At 35.6% G+C, this 23,838-nt stretch overlaps 1 protein-coding gene across 50 annotated transcripts in view; it reads right to left on the minus strand.

The window, feature by feature from the left end:
- par-1 overlaps positions 1-23,838 on the minus strand; it is a 103,525-nt gene that overhangs the window by 57,378 nt on the left and 22,309 nt on the right. For 31 of the 50 annotated variants that reach the window (XM_073992076.1, XM_073992088.1, XM_073992097.1 and 28 more), the window contains exon 3: positions 1,464-1,679. In XM_073992076.1, the coding sequence (XP_073848177.1) occupies positions 1,464-1,679 (216 nt within the window). Of the gene's footprint in view, positions 1-1,463; positions 1,680-1,819; positions 3,167-13,769; positions 14,482-23,838 lie in introns of those variants that run through there. The other 19 variants (XM_073992067.1, XM_073992060.1, XM_073992064.1 and 16 more) reach the window with 9 other exon arrangements.

Raw genomic sequence — 23,838 nt, forward strand, 5'->3', positions numbered from 1 at the left:
AGAAGACCTCGTAAGGCGTCTTCTATAGAATAGAAGACCTCGTAAGGCGTCTTCTATAGAATAGAAGACCTCGTAAGGGGTCGTCTATAGAATAGAAGACCTCGTAAGGGGTCGTCTATAGAATAGAAGACCTCGTAAGGGGTCTTCTATAGAATAGAAGACCTCGTAAGGGGTCTTCTATAGAATAGAAGACCTCGTAAGGTGTCTTCTATAGAATAGAAGACCTCGTAAGGGGTCTTCTATAGAATAGAAGACCTCGTAAGGAGTCTTCTATAGAATAGAAGACCTCGTAAGGAGTCTTCTATAGAATAGAAGACCTCGTAAGGAGTCTTCTATAGAATAGAAGACCTCTATAGGACAGAAAACCTCATCTATAGAATAAAAGACGTCTTTAGGGGTCTGATATTTATTTTATGGAATAGAATAGAAGCTATCTATGCCAGAATAGAATATATTAGGGGCATTTTATAGAAAAGATGACCACTTTAAGGCTCTTCTGTAGAATCGAAGACCTCGGTTGACTTCCGAAACGTGAGTTGTTTTTGTAGTCGTGCATGAAACTAGGGGTTTTTAGATCGAATTCCCCACTACTGCAATTTCATAAAATTACTCTAGTATGGAACTCAATCTAAGAACCCCCTAGTTTCATGCACGACCACAAAGCAACTGACGTTTCGAAAGTCAGCCCTCCTTAGATACCTTCTTTTAATAGAGGACCTCTTTAGGAGTTTTCTACAGAATAGAAAATCTCTTTATGGGTATTCTATAGAATCGATGACCTATTTAGAGACCTTCTATGGAATGGACGGCCTATTTAAGGATCTTCTATGGAAGTTAAAGCTTTTTTAATGTTCTTCTGTAGAATGGAAGACTTCAGTTGGGTTCTTCAATAGAGTACATACCCTATTTGGGGGTATTCTATAGAACAGAAGGTCTGTTTATGGGTCTTCTATACAAAAAAAGACCTCTATCTCTGGAGATTCCATGTTTTAGAAATGCCATAGGCGATATAAATGATTGGAGAGCTTCTGAATTAAAATAAAATTGAGGTTATGTTCTCTTCATTCACGTTGAGGATAAGTAAAACATGGTCCAAGGTACGTCAAAAGTACTTCAAACAAACATTTTCCCTAGTTTACAAAGGCTATTACATCATTCCCCCCATTCTTTATTCTTTAATTAAGAATTATTTGTATTAATTGAGGTTATGCTCCCCTCGGAAATTCAATAGAACGCGAGCCTATGTTACGTATTATGTATTGAAAAGTTCAAAAATTCCATAAGCAATTCTTCTAATTCACAATAGTCACTGCTTGCAACACCTTTAGATTTTTGCAAAGACTAAATTTGAGGTTATGTTAACATAGGACCTTATTGTTTGTTTTCTTCTAATTGGGCTATAATTAAATATTTGTTTTCTTATACAACATTTTTATATATAATTGTTTTTTTTTTTAGCTTACCTCTCTAAACAATTTCTGCAGCGAACCAGGATTCAACTGGGTTTTGTCAATTATCTTAATAGCCACCTCTTTGCCGGTGGGCAAATGTTTGGCCAATTTCACTTTAGCAAAATTACCCTTGCCAATTGTCTTAATTAATTTGTATTTGCCAATATGCTCCTCAGTAGCACGCCAACGCATGGGCGCACTGCTGCGTATAGCCATATTGGGAGATCCCTATAAAAGGAAAGAGAGAAAGAACAATAGACAAAACAATTAATAAAAGTTGATAATACAAATTTGAAAATATTTTTCATGAGAAATAGACAAACTTCCAGCCATTATTGATCATCAGTTTTGATGTTCCTTTTGTTTACCTTTTTCGCTTTTGCCACAGCGGCAGATTCACGATTTTTGAATTTTTCCGCTTTACTGGTGGCCACAATGGGTAGCCCACCATTTTCCATCATGGTTACCACAACTTTATTGTTGGTGGTCGTGTTTAGGGGTGCCACCACGGAACCCTCCTTGACCGTGGTCAAGGCATTTAGAGCTGTTGTACCCCCTTCGTGGGCCAATTTATTATTAAGCTTACGATCTATATAACTACCCTCCTTGTGATAGCTTTGTAGTTGTTTCACTGTGGCGGGAGTATGCGATTTGGAACGTTTTAAAAATTTCATCATTTGATTTTTAACCTTTGATGAAGATTTGTCAGTAGCAGCACCACCTGCGCCAATGTTATTGTTGTTGTTTGTACTACCACTGTTACTGTGAATGGTCATTGAATTGCGTTGTGAGGAATTGCTAAGGGCAATGGCTGTGGCCGGATCAAGCAGCTTTTTGCCACCACCACCGTTTTTGTCCAGCAAATGCAAACGCCTAAAGTTACCATCTGCCAAACGTATGTAACAGCCTTCCGACATTTTGTGATACGAATCTGTGGGTAATTTATGGAAGTTGCCCTGAGGCGTGCGATAATAACAATAATCCGTCTTGTGATAGCCATTCTCTAGGGCAGAACTGTTTTGTTGTTGTTCTACGGCTGCGGATTTATTGGTAACTATTTCTAGCTTTTTTAATTCCTTTTCGGCATTAAAATTAATGGGTGGTGCACTAATGGTGACCGGCCGTACACGGGCTAAATCCAAACCAGCCCGGCGGCCCAGTTTTTCAGTACCCGTGGTAATGGTGGTGGTGGTGGTTGGGGTTGCGGCATTGTTTGGAAGTGTTGAGGCATTTTGACGTTCTCGGTAAATTACCGAAGAATTACTGTCACCATGACTGCTGCTGTTGTGATTGTTGTTGTTGGTGCTGCTGGTGGTCTGGCCCATATTAAACATGAATTCCTATGCAAAGCTTAATGTTGTAGTTATCGTTGTTGTTGTTGTTGTTCACCTTCTTCACAGCACATTGGCACATTTCTCCACTTGGTGATGGTTTGGTTGTTTGTTTGTTGTTGCTGCTTGCTATTGTCGTTGTACTATGTGTCTTGTGGTGATGATGGCAGCAGGCCGTCGAACTTAACGTTTTAATAGTAAATGGAATAGTTGTTGTTGTAAACAAATTTGGTTTGTAGCTTTTTAGGTTTAGGTATTTAAACAACAACAACAGCGGTATTGTCATTTGTGTTAATGATTTGTTTTGAAGTAAAAAAATTTCTACTTGTTTTTCACAAAAGTCTTTTTTTAACTTAATTTCTAAGGTTGCTTCTTCTTCTTGTTCTGCAAATGTAGATTCATTTAGTTAGCCGACGACCAACAACAAAGAAATAGTTGGGGAAATGTCAATTTAATCAATGTTTCTTTCATACACTCTACTCTCAATCATGTTCAGTCACGCACTCTCAACCCCATCATTTGAGAAGGAGAAAACATGTGTTCCATCGCATAATTTGTGAAAAGATGAAGAGGAGAATGGGTATCTTTTAGTTATTTGTGTTAGTGAGTTGTTTAAAAGTAAAAAATGTCTACTTGTTGTTTATAAACGTTTTTTAAATTAACTTCATAGGTTGCTTCTTCTTCTGAAAATGTAGATTCTTTAGAGATATCTAGTTGGGGAAATGTCAATCTAATCAATGTTTCTTTCATACACTCCACTCTAACTCATGTTCAGTCATGCACTCTCACCCCCACCATTAGAGAAGGAGAAAACAGGCGCATTATTTATGTAAAGAGGAAGAGCATGGATTTTTCTTTTTTTAGGGGGTGTAAAGGGGGCGTTGTAATGGGCGTTATAAGTGTGTGTGTATATATAGAATGGCGCTATGTCAAAACAAACAGTCAGTCCATCGTCAGTCAGGTATTTTGTTTTCTTTTACAATATTTACACATTTATTCCTATTACAACAGATAACAGCACAACTCATAACCTCAACAGAATAAAAAAAAAACAACAACGAATAGGGAGGGGGAGTAGTTATGGCATGGGGAGGTGGGTGAGAACATAGAATAGAATTCGTGTCTGCTTATTTTTTGCGTTTTTTTACACAACTAAATGAAGAAGAGCACCTAGTTGACAGCAGCAACAACAATGATCTAACCGATAACACATGAATTACAATAGGTGTATTGTGTACTTTTGTGACGGCCACTAAATCAACAACAACTTGACTTGTCTGTCATATATACAACACCACATTTAAACTACTACTAGAGAGGACCGAGCGCGCGAGATAATCTCAGTAGTTAACTATAGATTATATTATTTTTTGGTTCCATAATTAGATGGCTAGGTGCGTAGATTATTAAGTAAGTAGCACGGTAATATCATGTGTTAGCGCTTAAGGAAATAACGACCGACGTGTGTTATTTGTTTAAGCAAAGAAAGATAAATTAACAAACGATCGATCGACTTGCTGTGTTTAAAATAGTTATCAGTTTTTAAAGCTCCAATGTTTTATTATGGTGTTTTCTATTTTCGCTTTCTTTTGCTACTGCGGCGGCTATGCTAAACGCTCTTCCCCCAATGAAACACACACATGGTACTACCTACAATATACATTTGTGTGTATTTCGTCATTACGTTTTCCCCCACATTACTCTTTTTTCTTTCCTTCGCAGATGATAGCTGTGTATCGAATAGAGTTGGGCAATATAGTTCCTGGAGCGGATCGATCTTTCTAGTTCCTTTTGCCAAAAGGAACTAGTTCCTTAATATAGTTCATAGTTCCAAATAGTTCCGAGAGCGATATAGTTCAATGCATCTTTCTCGTTCCTCGTTCTTTTTATTTCCTTAATTCCAAATAGTTCCGAGAATGAAGTATTTTAACGCATCTTTCTCTTTCTTTTTGTTTTCATTTTTTGGTGGATGAATTGACACAAAAATAAATAAATTGCAGCAATGTAACGAGGATGTAATTTACATTTATTTAACAATGTGGCCGCATCTGAATGATGAAGGAACCAAACGTGAAAGATCGAAGAAAGAAAATGAATTATATAAATGAAAGGAATTATATGCACGGCTGGAACTATATGAACTAAAGGAACTATATAAATGAAAGAGCCGGATATAGTTCCAATAGTTCCTTGTCCGGAATAGTTCCTTGGAACTAGTTCGTTCCGGAACTACACAACTCTAGTATCGAAGAGCTTTAACAATTAATTTGTTTACAGTTTGGTCTCTGATAATGCGTGAGAGAACATGTTCGTCCCCCCTCCTCTCTCGAGTAGGTTAAATAAACATGTCGAAAAGAGTCATTCACAATGGAAAATACTGCATTGTGTTCCTGTCAAACAACAGATGAACAAAAAAATGCATAGAAAAAATCAACAAAAATGCCAAGTTTTGAAACAGCAGAAGAACAATAAAAGTTCCCAGAGGAAAAATACTTGGTCTTGACAATAACAAATATTTATTAACATAATGGATATTCTAAACATGACAGTGAATTTTAATAAGACAGGCTAAAGGTGTGAAAATCAAAAATTGGAACTGCAAAATGTTAATAAGACCTTCAAGGTTTCATTGACTTATGCTTGGTTTACATTTACGAAATCCACTGGATTTCAACTGTCAATTCTTTTGCTCAAATGAAATCCAATCGATTTCAGATGAGATTTCATTTGACGTATACGCAAAGGAATTGACAGTTGAAATCGAGTGGATTTCGTAAATGTAAACCAAGCATTAAAGTATAAAAAAATTGTTTTCAATGGCTGAATTGAGTTTTCCATAGGAAAACATGTACTCAGCTTGGCTGAATTGTGATTTCTATAGGCAAACAACTATTAAGCCTGGCTGAATTGTCTTCCATTCTATAGAAGACCCCAAAAGTGGTATTTTATTTTATAGACGACCCCTACAGATGTCTTCTATTCTATATATAGAAGACCTCCTGAAGAGACATTCTATTCTATAGAAGAGAGGTATTTTATTCTATAACATAGAAGACCCCTAAAACCCCTATAGATGTCTACTATTCTATAGAAGGCCCCTAAGAATATCTTCTATTCTTTAAAAGACACCTAAAGAGATCTTCTATTCTATAGATGACCCCTAAAGAGATCTATCCTATAGAAGACTAATAAAGAGGTCTTCTATTCTATAAAAGACACCTAAAGAGGTCTTCTATTCTATAAAAGACACCTAAAGAGGTCTTCTATTGTATAGAAGACACCTAAATAGATTTCCTTTTCTATAAAAGACACATAATAGGTCGTCTATTCTACGGAAGATCACGAAACAGGCCTTCTATTGTAAAGGAGACACCTAAAGAGTTCTTTTATTATGTAAAACATCCCTACAGCGGTCTTATAGTGCACAGCAAACCCCTAACATCGTCTATTCTATAGAAGACACCTAAATAGGTCTTCTATTCTATATAAGATATCTAAATAGATCTTCTATTCCATACAAGGGTTTTAAATTCTATAGGAGGTCCCTAAAGAGGTCTCTTATTCTATAGATGACCTTCAAAGGGCTCTTCTATTCCCCCAAAGAGGTCTTCTATTCTATAGAAGACACATAAAGATGTATTCTACTGTATAGAAGACCCCTAAAGAGGTGTTCTATTCCAAAAAAAAAACCCTAAAGAGGCTTCTATTCTATAGAAGACTCCTAAAGATGTCTTCTATTCTACAGAAGACCCCTGAAAAGGTCTTCTATTCTACAGAAGATCCCTAAAGAGGTCTTCTATTCTACAGAAGATCCCTAAAGAGGTCTTATGTTCTATAGAAGACCCCTAAAGAGTTCTTCTATTCTATAGAAGACCCCTAAAGATGTCTTCTATTCTACAGAAGACCCTAAAAAGGTCTTCTATTCTACAGAAGATCCCTAACGAGGTCTTATATTCTATAGAAGACCCCTAAAGAGTTCTTCCATTCTATAGAAGACCCCTAAAGAGTTCTTCTATTCTATAGAAGACCCCTAAAGATGTCTTCTATTCTACAGAAGACACCTAAGGAGGTATTCTACAGTATAGAAGACACTTAAAGAGAGTATAGAAGACACTTAAAGATGTATTCTACTGTATAGAAGACCTCTAAAAAGGTGTTTTATTCTATAGAAACCTTTAGGAGGTCTTCTATTCTATATAGAAGACTCCTAAAGATATCTTCTATTCTACAGAAACCCCCAAAGAGGTCTTCTATTCTACAGAAGAATCCTAAAGAGGTCTTATATTCTATAGAAGACCCTAAAGAGTTCTTCCATTCTATAGAAGACCCCTAAAGAGTTCTTCTATTCTATAGAAGACCCCTAAAGATGTCTTCTATTCTACAGAAGACACCTAAAGAGGTATTCTACAGTATAGAAGACACTTAAAGAGAGTATAGAAGACACTTAAAGATGTATTCTACTATATAGAAGACCTCTGAAAAGGTGTTTTATTCTATAGAAACCTTGAAGAGGTCTTCTATTCTATATAGAAGACTCCCAAAGATATCTTCTATTCTACAGAAACCCCCAAAAAAGGTCTTCTATTCTACAGAAGAATCCTAAAGAGGTCTTATATTCTATAGAAGACCCCTAAAGAGTTCTTCCATTCTATAGAAGACCCCTAAAGAGTTCTTCTATTCTATAGAAGACCCCTAAAGATGTCTTCTATTCTACAGAAGACACCTAAGGAGGTATTCTACAGTATAGAAGACACTTAAAGAGATTTTCTACTGTATAGGAGACCCCTAAAAAGGAGTTATATTCTATGGAAACCCCTAAAGAGGTCTTCTATGGTATAGAATGTACCTAAAAAGGAATTCTTTTCTATATAACACCCCTAAAGTGATTCCACAGAAAAGCCCTAAAGAAGTCTACTATAGTATAGAAGACACTTAAGAGGTATTCTTCAATAAAAGACACATAAACAGGTCTTCTATTTTATAGAAGACACTTAAGAGGTATTCTACAGTATAAAAGACACATAAACAGGTCTTCTGTTCTATAGAAGACCCTTGAACAGGTCTTCTGTTCTATAGAAGACCCTTGAACATGTCGTCTGTTCTATAGAAGACCCCTGAACAGGTCTTGAAGTCACCTAAATGGTTTTCTAGTGTATTGAAGACCCCTAAAGAGATCTTATATTCCATAGAAGACCCCCTTCTATTTTATAGAAGACCCCTAAAGATGTCTTCTATTCTACAGAAGACACCTAAGGAGGTATTCTACACTATAGAAGAGACTTAAAGAGGTATTCTACTGTATAGGAGACCCCTAAAAAGGAGTTATATTCTATAGAAACCCCTAAAGAGGTCTTCTATTGTATAGAAGGCGCCTAAAAAGGTATTTTTTTCTATAGAACACCCCTAAAGTGGTTCGCTCTTCTACAGAAGACCCCTAAAAAGAGGTCTTCCGTTCCACAGAAGAGCCCTAAAGAGGTCTACTATTGTATAGAAGACACTTAAGAGGTATTCTACAGTAGAAAAGACACATAAAAAGGTCTTCTATTTTATAGAAGACCCTTGAACAGGTCTTCTGTTTTATAGAAGACCCTTGAACATGACTTCTGTTCTATAGAAGACCCCTAAACAGAACTTCTATTCTATTGAAGACACCTAAATGGTTTTCTAGTGTATTGCAGACACCTAAAGAGGTCTTCCAATGTACAGAAGACACCAAAAGAGGTCATAAAGAAAACTCTATTCAGCCGGGCTGAATTGGTGTTTGCATATGGAAAATCCTATGTTTTTTACTTATAATAAAATTTCCACATCTTTTAAATCCTAGCCGAGGGTATGGAATTTTTCAGCCCCATAATTTCATTGTTGGGTGCAGCGCAATCATTCCATTTCTTTGATTAATTTGATATCTTTTGCAAATTCTTGCAAAATTTCCTACGTTGCTGAACGAACGCATTAAACGAGGGTCATTCATTGTGAATGGTTGTTTGGTTGTTGATGGTTATGAGGTGTGTTTGTTTCGTTATTATCTATCGCTGCTGCGGTCCGTCATTGTTGTTTACACGAGTGATACACACAAACAAAGTCACATAATTACACACATCAATCGTCGCCAGATGGAGGAGCAGCAAATGATGGGGGGCAATACAAAAACTCAAACACACAGCAAGGAACACTCATAAAAATGAGAAGAGAACAAGAGAAAGCTTCACATAAAGATTAATTCTTGTTGGGGTATGATGATGTCTGTCTGTCTGCATCTTTTCTACTCTGTTGCTCATACACACTTTTTATTTATTTTAGTTTGTTTTTGCAAAAAAAAAAAACTTTCAGTGAATAATTTCCATTTTCAACGTTTCTTTCGTTCATTATTACTTTTTAAATACTATTTTACTTTGTTTACATTTTACACAAAAAAATGTATTTATTGGATACACCCGAGAGGAGTAGAAATAGTTTACACCACACACTTAGGAAGAAGATACTTTAAGTTATTGTTTATTTTGTACAGAATGAATGGATTTATGGGAATTCTTCGTTGTTTTTTGTATTTCAAAGCTCTGGATTTTCTAAATATCGCATTTTGAAAAATATATAAGAACCTCCCAAGAGAAGTGACACATTCTCACTTTATTGTGATCTCTTTTTTTAGTCTCCTCAAATCTCACATAACAGGGTTTAACAAGTTTAAGCTCTTGTTTAATTACAATTAGTACGGGCTGCTCTCCCAATACTTGGAGAATGGATACATGGGAATGTGTTTGTGCTGCTGTTGTTGTTGTTGTTCACTGACGAATAAAATCGTGTTCTAAACGACTCTGTGTATCGTCGTTATTCTTAGCTTTAACTTTTTGCTTTGCTTTATATTTTCAATTCGTTGAAATTTGTTCGCATTCAATGGATTTTTTTCTATTTCTTTTGGTTTTTTATTATTTATTTTTATAATTCTTTTTGTTTCTTGTATTATTCACCAATGTTCGTTTTAAAATGTAGGGTTGTTTTGGTTTTGTGTGTTATTGTTGCTGTTGTTGTATTTATAAATATTCTATTGAATAAATATCTTGAAGATTTGTTAATTATAAACAAAAAATACAAATACAACAATGAGTGTGATGATGCTGATGATGACTATGATGAAGAAGAAGAAGAGTCAAAATATCTGAATAGTCAGACAAAGGCAACACCATCCTGTGATGCCAACTTTGCCGGTTTTTTCTGTTATTGAGTTCGAATAAATGAAATTGGATTGAATAAATCCTCAAGGATTTCTATTTCAGAATAGAGAAGAGGCCTTCGATACAATGACCTCTTTAAGGGTCTTCTATACAATGTAAGACCTATTTGGGGGTCTTCTATACAAATGAAAACCTCTTTAGGGATCTTATATACAATAGAAGACATCTTTAGGGGTGTTCTATATAATAGACGAATCATTTATTGGTCTTCTATAGCATCGAAGACCTATTTGGGGTTCTCCCACACAATAAAATACCTCTTTGGGGGTCTTTTATCGAATAGAAGATCTACTTAGGGGTCGTCTTTCGAATAGAGGACATCTATAGGGGTCTTATATAGAATAGAAGACCTCCTTAGGTATTTTCTATAGAATAGAAGACCTCTTTGGGGTTTTTTATACAATAAAATACCTCTTTGGCGGTCTTCTTTCGAATATAGGATCTCCTAAGGGGTCGGCTTTCGACTATAGGACCTCTATAGGGGTCTTCTATATAATAAAACACCTCATTAGAGGCCTTCTGTAGAACATAAGACCTCTTTAGGGGTCTTCGTTAAAATAGAATACCTCTTTAAGGCTCTCCTATAAAATAAAAGACCTCTTTAAGGCTCTTCTATAAAATAAAATACCTCTTTAAGGGTCTTCTATATAACAGAAGACCTCTTTAGGGATCTTCTATTGCATAGAAGACATATTTTAGGCGTCTTCTATAGCATAAAGGATATCTTTAGAGGACTTCTAGAGAATAGATGACATCATTAGGGGCATTCTAGAGAATAAAAGTCTTCTTTAGGGGTCTTCTATATATTAAAATACCTCTTTAGGGGCATTCTAGAGAATCGAAGAGCTCTTTAGGGGTCTTCTATTCAATACAATACCTTTTTAGGGGTATTCTATAGCATAGAAGACAATTCTAGCGGTTTCTAAGGAATAGAAGATCTATATAGGAGTCTTCTACAGAATAGAAGACCTCTTTAGGTGTCTTATATAGCATACAAGACCTCTATAGGGGTCTTCTATACAATATAATACCTTTAAAGGGTCGTCCATAGAATAGAAGATCTCTTTTGCGGTCTTTTATAAAATTAAAGACTTCTTTAAAGGTCTTCTATAGAATAAAACATCTCTCTAGAGGTCCTCATTAAAATAGAAGAACATTTTAAAGTTATTCTATAAAATAGAAGACCTCTTTAGAGGTCTCCTATAGAACAGAAGACCTCTTTAGGAGTCTTCTATAGAATATACGACCTATTTAGAGGTCTTCTATAGAATATGCGACCTCTTTGACAGGTTTCTTTAAAATATAACATCTCCTTAGGGCTCTGCTATACAATACAAAAGAAGACCCCTTTACGTGTTTTCTATAAAATAGAAGACCTCTTTAGAGGTCTTCGATAAAATAAAAAACCTCTTTAGAAGTCTTCTGTAGAACAAAAGGCCTCTTTAGGGGTCTTCTTTAAAATGGAAGACCTCCTTAAAGCTCTTCTAAAGAATAGCACATCGTGAAATTTCTACCAGACTTAGATGAGGTGCCAATGTGGACTCACAATCGGCCCACTCCTTCAAGTACCTCCCACACAAAATTTCGGATAAGTCCAGTTTAGGACCTGCTCCCGAATCGTTTTGATTTTTGTTGTAACAACTTGTATTCACTTCTCCCCATACGACGATACAAGTTTCATCAGGGGCAAGTCAATACTTCCTGAGAAAATGGCCGGAAAGTTGCAAAAAGCCCCTATGACACCTTGTGTAGTGGTTAGAGCGCAAGATAACTCTCGAACGGATCTGTCAATTCGGTCCAAAATTTGCCCTTCGTATTATTTTATCAAAACATAGTTTAAATTCGAAGATGGGCTATATCGGTCCAATCCTTCAGGTACATCCCCCATAAAACTTCAAAAATGTTCAAAAAAATGTTGCACACAATAACTCTAAAAGGGAGTGACCGATGTAAACCATACTCTGCACATCCTAATATATATACCAGATATAGATCAGGTTCGAATATGGACTATATTTGTCTACTCCTTCTGGTACCTCTCACACAAAATTTTCGGATAAGTTCACTTTAAGACCTGCTCTCGAATCACTTTGATTTTTTTTGAAGCGATTTGCATTCGCTTCCTCCATTACGACGGTAAAAGTTTTTTCAGGGGCAGGTCCATATTTCTTGGGAAAACATCCCGAAAGGTGTAAAAAACCCCTATGTCACCATATGTGGGGTCGAACTGTTCAACCGATTTGGCACAACATTCGGTCTTCGTCATATTATATCCAAACTTAGTCTCATGGGCAATACCGGTCCACAACTTTCGGTACTTCTCCCCAATTTTTAAAAAAAATATCACTAAAATGCTAGGATGATATCACTTGAATGGGGCAACCAATTTGATCCAAACATTGGTTCTCCTAATATTTTATCAAAATTTAGTTTAACTTCTAAAATGGCCCATCATATCGGTCCTCCCTAAGGGTACCTCTGCCCTACAAAGGTTCAATATTTGTGTCTTAGTGCAGTTAATTCCTAATCCACATTTTTGTCGGCAAGTTCAAATGTCCAAAAAGGACCACAAAATTCTGAAGAGGCCTTAAAATTCATTCGATCTGTCCGGAGGTGAAAGTTTCGCTTCACATTGGCAAAGCCGACTGACACTTTTTTACTTGTTTTATTCGTAAAATAAAGTTCTTTCCTTCATTTTAGCCTCATCAGCCAGCATCCCATTTGCAGGGAGAAAATGTAATGTTATTTGCTGTGAAAACCTCACCTCTATCAATTTTTCTTGAATTTAACATTTGTGGCCTCCAATTTGTTGTCAAAAAATCTCAAATTCCTTAATTTTCCATTAAAACTTCCAAATATTGCGCCTAAATAGGGATCACTTGTTGTTTACATTGTAACAAGAGATCAGCTGTTTGTTTGACATTAGTTAATTAGATGAGCCGCATGAATTAATTTAACGGCGACGGCGGTGGGCGTTTGGTGTCAATTGTTTATCAATTAGAATTGGCATTACTGCTATTAACTTTTTTGGACATTTTACAGTTATTTAATAGAAAAAACAATAAAAATTGCTATATTTGAAAACATTTCCTATTAACGCTGTGCTTTTTTTGGCACAAACAATTGGCATCACTAATCAAGAAAACTTTAAACTACTAGGTAGTGGATGGAGCAGAGCCCAGTAGTTGTTGCTGTTGTTGTATTGAGCAAATCAACTGAACCGAACAGCAACAAATGGCCTTTGTTATCTAACATTATCATGAGAAGAAAGAGCTTAATAGTATAATAATCAATGATTACACACTGACTAACAGACCGACTAACGAACGAACTAACTCTAGACAGCAGCAGACAAGCTGATGGATAGCAAGCTTACTAAGTAACAACTAAACAAAGATATTTTTTCGGGGTTTGCAGCTCTATTAGTTAATATAAGATGGAGTGGTGGCTAGATTGAAGCAGGAAGAGTAAAGAAAATTACGTAGGTTGTTATTAGCTAAGCTTTGGATTATTAAAACAACAATAGCACAACACAGCTGCGAAAAACAATCATTTGTTGTAATTAATATAATTACAATTAGAAGTATATCCATGTATCCAACCATCGTTCATTCATTCATTCGTCTGTTCAGCAGCGGTACGTTTTATGTTTTGTGTTTTTTGGGGGAACCTATGCACACACACACATTTTGAAACACATACACACAACACACACACATAAATAGGGGAAATTGCACAAATTCTGTTTCACACACATAATAAAATAAAGTGTTTCAGATACTGTGGGATCTGACATACATAATAATGACGTTATAAATTATTGCATTCAATCATCAATTGGTAATTTATTTTTTTTTTTTTTCTTTGCAATTTCTCGTTTCTTTTTCAATTGATTCTATATACAATTTTTGTTTTTGCTTAAGGCAAAATAAGGCACCACACAGAGGCAACAAAACACACGATCGATGATCATCACCACACCGACGACTATTGTTATCCCGACCGAAAATCAAGAAAAGTGAAAAAAAACGTCGTCACACAACAATGCGCGTTAATTCGTTCGTTATTTTATTTGGTTATTGTTGTAATAATAATAAAAGAAAAAAAAACATTTAACAATAATAATAAAAATTATTTATTTTTCTCTTCTTTAGATGCTTCTTCTTTGGAATTTATTAGCATTTATTTTGTATTTGGTTTGTTGTTTTTTTATAATTTTATTTTTTATTATTTTTTCAATATTGTCATCGTTTCTCGTTGTTGTCGGTGGTTGCGTTTTTAATGTTAACTTTATACTGAAAATGTAAATTGATTTTAACTGCTGAAAACATGTCTCAATACCGAAACCAGTCAAGTGTTTTCAGTAGCAGCCAGCCCCACCAATGGTCCGTCGTCGTCGTCTTTGTTGTCTATGTTTTCGTACTAGTGTAGTAGTTGTTTGTAGTGGTATTAGCACTGAGAGCCTACATTTTTTAAGTACAAAAATTCCACAAGTCTGGAGAGATATGTGTGGATGAATGGATGGGTGCGGGTGTGTGTTGTTGGTTGTGCTGCATGGTTTATGGGTGAGTAGTGTGTGTCGAGTGTTGCCAGCATTTCTAGATTATAAAGGTCTTATAATTGGGAATGTTTCTAATAAAAAAGGAATAGAAATACTTTGCCGAAAACTAGAATAGGAGACCTCTTTGGAAGACCTCTATAGGTTATAATACAGTGCGAACTCAAAGAAAACAAAATTGAGATTCTCAAAGACTCTTTTTTTGAAATAGAATACCTCTTTAGCATAGAAGACCTCTTTAGAGATCTTCTATAGCATAGAGGATCTCTTTAGGGGTATTTTATTGAATAGAACCCCTCTTTAGGGGTCTTCTATAGAATAGAAGACCTCTTCAGGGGTCTTCTATAGAATAGAAGACATCTTTAGGGGTCTTCTATAGAATAGAAGACCTCTTTAGGTGTCTTCTGTAGCATAGAAGACCTCTTTAGGGGTCTTCTATAGAATAGAAGACCTCTTTAGGGGTCTTCTATAGAATAGAAGACCTCTTTAGGGGTCTTCTATAGAATAGAAGACCTCTTTAGGGGTCTTCTATAGAATAGAAGACCTCTTTAGGGGTCTTCTATAGAATAGAAGACCTCTTTAGGGGTCTTCTATAGAATAGAAGACCTCTTTAGGGGTCTTCTATAGAATAGAAGACCTCTTCAGGGGTCATCTATAGAATAGAAGACCTCTTCAGGGGTCATCTATAGAATAGAAGACCTCTTTAGGGGTCTTCTATAGAATAGAACACCTCTTCAGGGGTCTTCTATAGAATAGAAGACCTCTTTAGGGATCTTCTATAGAATAGATGACCTCTTTAGGGGTCTTCTATAGAATAGAAGACCTCTTTAGGGGTCTTCTATAGAATAGAAGACCTCTTTAGGGGTCTTCTATAGAATAGAAGACCTCTTTAGGGGTCTTCTATAGAATAGAAGACCTCTTTAGGGGTCTTCTATAGAATAGAAGACCTCTTTAGGGGTCTTCTATAGAATAGAAGACCTCTTTAGGGGTCTTCTATAGAATAGAAGACCTCTTTAGGGGTCTTCTATAGAATAGAAGACCACTTTAGGGGTCTTCTATAGAATAGAAGACCTATTTAGGGGTCTTCAATAGAATAGAAGACCACTTTAGGGGTCTTCTATAGAATAGAAGACCTATTTAGGGGTCTTCAATAGAATAGAAGACCTCTTTAGAGGTCTTCAATAGAATAGAAGACCTCTTTAGGTGTCTTCTATAGCATAGAAGACCTCTTTAGGTGTCTTCTATAGCATAGAAGACCTCTTTAGGTGTCTTCTATAGCATAGAATACATCTTTAGGTGTCTTCTATAGCATAGAATACCTCTTTAGGAGTCTTCTATATCATAGAAGACGTCTTTAGAAGTCTTCTATATCATATAAGACGTCTTTAGTGGTCTTATATATCATAGAAGACATCTTAAGGGGCTATCTTTAGCATTGAATGCGTCTTCTATAGAGTAAATCTCTTTAGAAGTCTTGGCGTAAAGCTTTTGTCGCATATTATTTATCAATGAAAAAATTCTGCAACTTTTGAGTTTTTTTAAACATTTTGTTATTAAAAATTGGTTGAAAATATCCCTCACACAAATGCCTGGCAACGTTGATTGCGAGTAAATTACTCGTGTGAGTACACAATTATCAAAAAACACACACACACACACAGATTTCTGACAATGAACTCAGTGGCGTTATTAAGCTTTTTTTTCAATTCTCGTGTCTGTGTGTGATTTTAGTTTTGGAGAACGACAAAGCTTTTTTCCACATTCTCATTAATTCTCCAGAGCAATGTGGTTTTGGTACCTGCTGCCTGCATGCATACTTTAGCTAGGTAGCTGGCGCATTTGACTCTGGGAAATCGCACAAAATATTCATTTCCGTCATTGAAATAAAATACAATCATTGCGCCCCAATAACACACTCTACATAGCTGCGAATGTTATGCGAATTTGAAAAAGCAGCAAGTCAAATAAAAAGTGATACGAAAAATTAGAAACACCTGAGAGAATGAATGAGAGTCAGACGAGTGAGTATGTATGTATCTTCCCAGCTGTTTCTCCTCGCAGATTCTTCACACAATTACATCAGTGTATATTTCGTAGAATTTCTAACAACAAACAAGCCACCATGAGAAAAGATCAATAGATCATTTCAATGGGTGTTATCATCAAATTACAATAGCAAAAAAATCCTTGTATTTTAATTGCATGTTTATTAGGGTGGTTTGTATATAAAAGCAAGTAAATAAAATTAATGAAAATGAATAAATGGTATCTGATTACGGCCTGATATACTTATCATCTTCTACAGAAATCTGAATTTCTATGAGTAGCACATAGGTTATACGTGTAGAACCTCGCTAGATAAGACTTTCTCCTATGGACAGGAGCAAAATTCGTAAGCGCAATCAAAAGTACTCATCATGACCTTTAAAATGATACCCATATTGCCCAAGTAAAAATAGTAAAATGTCAATACCCATATCTCGGGAAGTATGTACTTCCCCCGGAAAAGTTATATATCGTTGTGATCAGGGTCCCAAGGACTACCTATGGTGAAAATTTCAGGCCGATCCGAGAGGTGCCCCTAACGAGACTTAGCCATCACTTCTACGTTTCATGAAAAGTTTATTGTTTTAGTTCAGTGATGGCCAAAATCACACATTTGCAGATTATAACTTGGGCTAGTGTGAGTGGAAACTTAAACAATGCGTTAACCGGAGGAATGTGTTTATGGTGTACGTGTATGGCGTATGCCCGCGGGCATAGGAAAGTTGTTGTTGGAGGCCATCACTGTTTTAGATACATGTCAATTCGTTTTCCCACAAACTCAATAAAATGTCTCGGGAATGGCATTGTGACGTATAATTAATCAATTCCAAATAATACGTATACGCTTCAAGGGGTATTGGCCTTCTAAAGAACAGCTGATCAACATCAAAAAACACTGATCTCATCATTGTATGTAGTTGTCAAAATGTCTTATCGTGAATAAAATCACATAAAATGTAAATAATTCACAGTAATGCATTATTGTGAACAAATTTTGATGTTTGGACAGATTTTGATGCCATGCATAATACACTTTTTCGCAATTACTAAAAGGGATCACCGGTTCTATATTGTCTTATTGGAAAAGTCACAGGGTATAATATACCGGAATAAGGGCAAAACTGTTTTCTTTTATGACCCATCTTAAAGATATTTAACGTTAAGAATGTCTTAAAGAAGTATATTATGTTTTTATACCCTCCACCATATGTATATTAGGTTTGTCATTCCGTTTGTAAATACTCGAAATAATAATTGTAGACCCCACAAACTATATATATTCTTGATCAGCGTGCAATTCTACATCGATATAGCCATGTCCGTCCGTCTGTGGAAATCACTCTAGCGTCCGTACGGATTGACGTAGTTGGATCAAATTTTAGGAAAATCAATTATTTGTACGTAGGACTTTTGGTATTGAAAGCGGGCTATGTAGGTCCACGCTTTCCTATAGCCCCCATACAAAATGACGCGTGACGCGTCGTCGTTTTAAGGAATTTTTAAGATATTTGTCCCATTTTACCACCGAATTGGTTGTAATTTGGTATTTTGTGTTTCCAGAGGCCAAAAAACATTCCTACCAAAGTTGGTTTATATAGGTCCACGTTTTGGTATAGCCCCCATATAACGCCCCATATAAAGTCCGCGTCATTTTAATATATTTTGAATGTATTAGTTCCATTTGACAACAGAATCGGTTGTAGCTTTGTATTTTGTGTTTCCAGAGGCTAAGAAACATTTCTACCATAAAATGTTTATATAGGTCCACGTTTTGATATAGCCCCTATAGGACGATATCTCCCGATTTTCGGTATTTTTAAGGTTTTGGCCTCATTATCACACCGAGATGGGTGAAATTTGTTATTTAGTCTTCGTTGGGGTATAAAACTTTCCCCCACAAATTTGTAGGTCACGTCATCATATAGCCCCCATAGAACGGTACCTTCCGATTTTAGATATTGTGAAGGTTGTTGCCACATTAATCCACCGAAATGGCTGAAATTTGTGGTGGAGGGTTTAAAAGGTCCGGCCCGACCGAACTTAACGCTTTTCCTACTTGTTCCTACTCTCTATGTCATTGCAAAGCCAAGGAGTTTGTTAATGAAATTACCGTTTGATTTTATTAATTAGATGAACGATGCTGTTTTCTAGGTATTTGTCATCTGTTCCTTTGTTTTATCAGAAAGACTTAAACATGGTTGATATGCCTTCCAAATAATTCTTTATTGCAGTTCATGAAGTCCAATTCCTAAAATAAATCGAATTTGCCACCGCCTTGTTATTTTCCATTATAAAGTCTGTCTAGAAGAAATCAGCTGTTCGACTTTGTCAATTAGAAGGCAACACAACAAATGGCGACGGCGTTGGGCGTTTAGCGGTAAACGTTTGTGGGCTCTTGTTTATCAAAGTAGAATAAAATTAACTTTTCTAGACTTTTTAAACATTTTATAGTTATGAAATAACAAATACAATAATTTCTTTAATTTGTAGTACTTATATGAGAATCAAGTTGATATTTGTAATGTTATAACAAGAGTTCACTTGCTCTACTTCTTTGCCTTCAATTAGAAGGAAACACAACAAATGGCGTTGGGCGTTTTGCGGTAAACGTTTGGCGGCTATTGTGTATCAAAGTAGAAAATAATTTAAGTTTGTTGACTTTTTAACATTTTATAGTTATTTAATAACAACAAATATAAAATCTCCTCTAATTTGTAGTACATGTATGTGAAATCAAGTTGATGTTTGTAATGTTATAACAAGACATCACCTGTTTGATTTCGTCAATTAGAAGGCAACACAAGAAATGGGGACGGCTTTGGGCGTATTGCGGTAATTGTTTATTAAATAGTCTATAATTATTTTTCTTGACTTTTTAAACATTTTATAGTTATTTAGCAACAGAATTACAAAAAATATTTTAATTCGTAGTGCTTTTACGGAAAGCAAGTTGATGTTTGTAATGTTATAACAAGGGATCACTTGTCCGACTTTGTCAATTAGAGGACAACACAACAAATGGCGCCGGCGTTAGGCGTTTCCGGTTAACGTTTGGCGATTATTGTTTATTAAAGTAGAATATAATTTATTTCTCTTGACTTTTTAAGTAATTTATAGTTATTTTATAACAAAAAGATGCAACATTACACTATTTAAAGAATTTCTTTAATTTGTTGAGTTTTTTATGAGAATGAACTTCATTCATATAAAAATAAATGTAGCCATTGTGACGTATGTTTCACACATGTATAATATTACGTATACGCTAGGTAAATGTGTGTGTTATTATTTGTGGCGTATGCTCAACAAAATTTTAACACATATTATGTATACGTTGGACGATGATTGTTAATTTATCTGCAATAAATGCTGTTTTTTATATTACTTTTCGGCCATTCAAGTCAAATTATCCACATATCATAAGCAACCCCAGTTGCTTTACACAGCCTCATAAAACCTACCCTAATAAACACTTGCTTATTCATTACGGCCCAAAGTCACGGTTGTCTATTTCTGTTATTTGTTCTTTTACCAAAAAGAAACAAATGAGAATGAAACTACATGCCTGAAATCCACCCACCAATTATTAACAAATTACAAAAACTTTGAAATTATAAATAAACATTTCTAAAAATATCCTTTAAATAGTTAAAAAGTTTTCCATATTTTCAAACAACTTGTCGACGGAAAAGCATCAATAAAAAAACTACTGCACACAGTAGTGAAACACGTATGGTAAACGTAAATGCCTTCACCGTCAACCGCCGTGCTCTGCTCTCACTGTCATAAACATATGTATTCATAACGTGACAACTGGTAATTAAATTAATAAATTGTGTGTGTTTCTCTGTGTCTTCCAAAGTCTTTCATGGCATTTCGGTTTTCCTTCATTTGTTGTTCATTGCCTGGGACTGTCTGTCTTGTGTCTCAAAGGTTCTTCAATAACAAAATAATAGTAGTAAGAAGTAAAAGAAACTAAACAAAACAGAAACACAAAAAAAAAACATAAAGCGGAAAGCTTTAGTTAAAGCTTTAATAAAAAGCAAAACAAATTATCAGTAAATTCGTTAACTAAGCAACTTAAGAAAGTAGCAGCAAATAAAAAAAAAGAGAACGAACAAGCAAAAGTTACTGAGTGAAAGACAGGCAGCCACAGGCAGAGACCTAAAAAGAATGCATAAAAAGAGCAATGACAACTATGATATGACAGAGTAGGTAATCAAAAACCTCCTCAATGTGTATGCAGCAAAAGCTAGTACCAGTAATATTATTTAGAGTGTCATTATACAGTCGTTGCACGATTAAATTTGTATACCGAGCGACCGACTCAACAGCAACGATGTCGTCGTCTTAACGCCATAGACCACAATCACCACAAAAATAGCAACAACAGCAGTACATATTTGTTGTTTTTTTTTTTTCGAAATTTTGTTGTTGGTTTGGTTGTTTTCTCGTTTAAGATTGTTAGCGCTGCTGTCTCATTGTACTTTCCTCCTCTACGTTCACTTGTACTCGTCGTTTATGGATCATGGAAGTAGTAATGGATAGGGTGGTGGGGGAACAGATAGAAACATATATTGTGGTGGTGTGGGGTATTATACACTCAACCATATTTTTTATTTACTACCTACCTCATCATCAAGTAACCCCAAATTCTCCTCCACCTCCCCCCTCCACACTTTTTCTTAATCCAATGATTATTTTTGTTTGTTTTGTTTATAGTTATATTGTTGTAATCAGTGGTTTCCCCCTCTATTGTTTTTTCCTCATTCATACACATACTCACACCACCGACACACGGAAAACATAAATGATTTTAAGTGAGGCAATATTAAAACATTTTCAAAGAATTTTCGTTTTTTTGAAATTGTTGTTAAACATGTTTAAAAAGCAAGTTTTAAGTTTAACCTCAAAGTTGTAGATCAACGCAAAGCTTAGTATTAATTATAAGCTCTTCTTCAAAGGAGATAATTGGGAGGGAGAGAGTAATAAAAGAGATTAAGCTGGTGTTGCAAATTAAGAGCACAAAAACCAATAAATAAGTAAGAGAAATGGATGGATTAAAAAAAAAAAATTATGAGAAGTAGAAAAACGTGTTGAGCGTAAACAACAATGTACAGTGGAACCAATTTAGTCAGGTCATGATAACAAATGCAAGAGTTCTGGCCAACTGACCATTAAAAAAATGCAAAAAAGTCAAAGTTCTTTTATTTTTCACATGTTTGCAAATGTCAGGGTTTCCCTCTAATGAGGTCATCTATGTTGCCCTTACGTACTGCAATTGATAAAACATTAACATTTCAAAACAAAGGTTCAAGCACAGTTGGACACTGAGCCCACCTGATTGCAATGTTTGTTGTCAAAAACATTATTGTGATTTAAAATACAAAGAAACTTAAATCACAATAATATAAAATCTATTATGTTTGTTGTCAAAAGTTGTTAACAGAACTCTGAATGGCCGACCTTCTATAGGCCTTGGGTTCAAGGTTCTATCTATCAAATGTCATATCTTTTTACCAAAATTAGCTAAAAGTTAAGAGTATGTTTACATATAACTGGTTTTTGTAAAGCCAACGGATTTAAGTAGTCAAATCGATTGCGTATACGTCATCTAAATCGTTATACAAACTCCCTAAAAACTCCTTGACTTTATGCTGTTCATAAGTAAATTCCTGAAAAATTGACCGCCCGTTACTTTTACCCAGTCTAAAAGAGATCAGCTGATTATAATATCACAACAAGAGATCACCTGTTCGATTTCGCCAATTAGAAAGCAACAATACAAATGGCGCTGGCGTTTTGCGGTAATCGTTTGACGGCTATTGTTTATAACCCATTTTTCTAGACCTTTTAAACATTTTACAGTTATTAAATAATAAAAATACAAAAACTCATTTAATTTGTAGTGCTTTTATGAGAATCAAGCTGATTTTTTTAATGTCCACAAGGGATCACCTGTTCGACTTTGTCAATTAGAAGTCATCACAACAAATGGCATCGGCGTTGGGTAAACGTTTGTCGGCTATTGTTTATCAAAGTGGAATATAATTTATTTTTCTCGACTATTAAAACTTTCTTTCATTAAATTGTTGTGCTTTAATGAGAATCAAATGCTATAAAAATATTAATGTAACCATTGTGACGTATGGTTCCTTAATGTATAATATTACGTATACGCTAGAGAAAATTTGTTATAAATCTTGTGGCGTATACTCAATAAATTTTTGACACAATACGTATACGTTGGATAAAGAATCATCCTTTACTTTCTTTGCGGTACTTATAGGAAGGAATTCATATTTTCGAACTTATTTGGTGATCAATTAGGTTCGAACATATAATTTGACCAATTATTGGCCATATATTGACATTCTCCTACATAGTTGCAGTTTTACAATAGTTTCAGTAGATACAAGGCCGAAGCCAAGGAAGTTAAAGAGGAATTCCCGAGTAATATATAAGTGATTAATAGTATCTGTGGAAGGAGCCAATGCAGCGCCTGCATTTCAAACCCTTTGAAAGCAGCAAGCAAATCAATTAATCGTGGACCAACTCAGATACTAGATCTAATAGCTAGGACTAATTTGCTCTTATGTCGAGTTGGTATTTTCCTACTGGGCACATTTTCCTGAGTGCCGGATGGGAAGGGGGTTTTTGTGACATGTGGAGCCAGAACTGTTCGAGGGCAACCGGAGCCAGACCAGACTCTACACGTCACTTGAACGTAGGGGTCTCCCGGGTAATCGGCATTCATAGCCTGGGCATGTGATTTTCAAGAGATGGAAATCTCCAAAAGCCAAAATCATACTGTGGACGCTGCCTTTAGACCGCTCGTGGGTAGGGTAGTTCCTTTAAATAATTAACTGAATAAATTTACGGTTGAGGGAGTATCTCCAGTACCGACTGCAAGCGTTGGTGAGACCACAAGCCATGTGTCACCGAGATCAAGCGATTGTGATCTGGCTGTTTTAGGTGTGGATGCCTTGGCACCTACAGCTGTACTTGTAACAGGTACAGCTGTAAGTGCCAAGACATCTAGTTTAATCGGAAACACGATATAGCCAGGAATGGGGAAAACCAGTCTACGGCTGACAGGACCGTAGTTATGGTCGCGGACGACTTACATTGGACTCAGAAAACTATTGAAGATAGTCTAAAGAGACAAAGTAGTTAACTCCTCGATCTTGTTCCCGACGAAGAAAGTAGAGACATACTCT

This window comes from Musca autumnalis, unplaced genomic scaffold (genome assembly GCF_047663935.1).
Source record: "Musca autumnalis isolate F117 unplaced genomic scaffold, ASM4766393v1 scaffold_5, whole genome shotgun sequence".
NCBI classification, from domain to species: Eukaryota; Metazoa; Arthropoda; class Insecta; order Diptera; family Muscidae; genus Musca; species Musca autumnalis.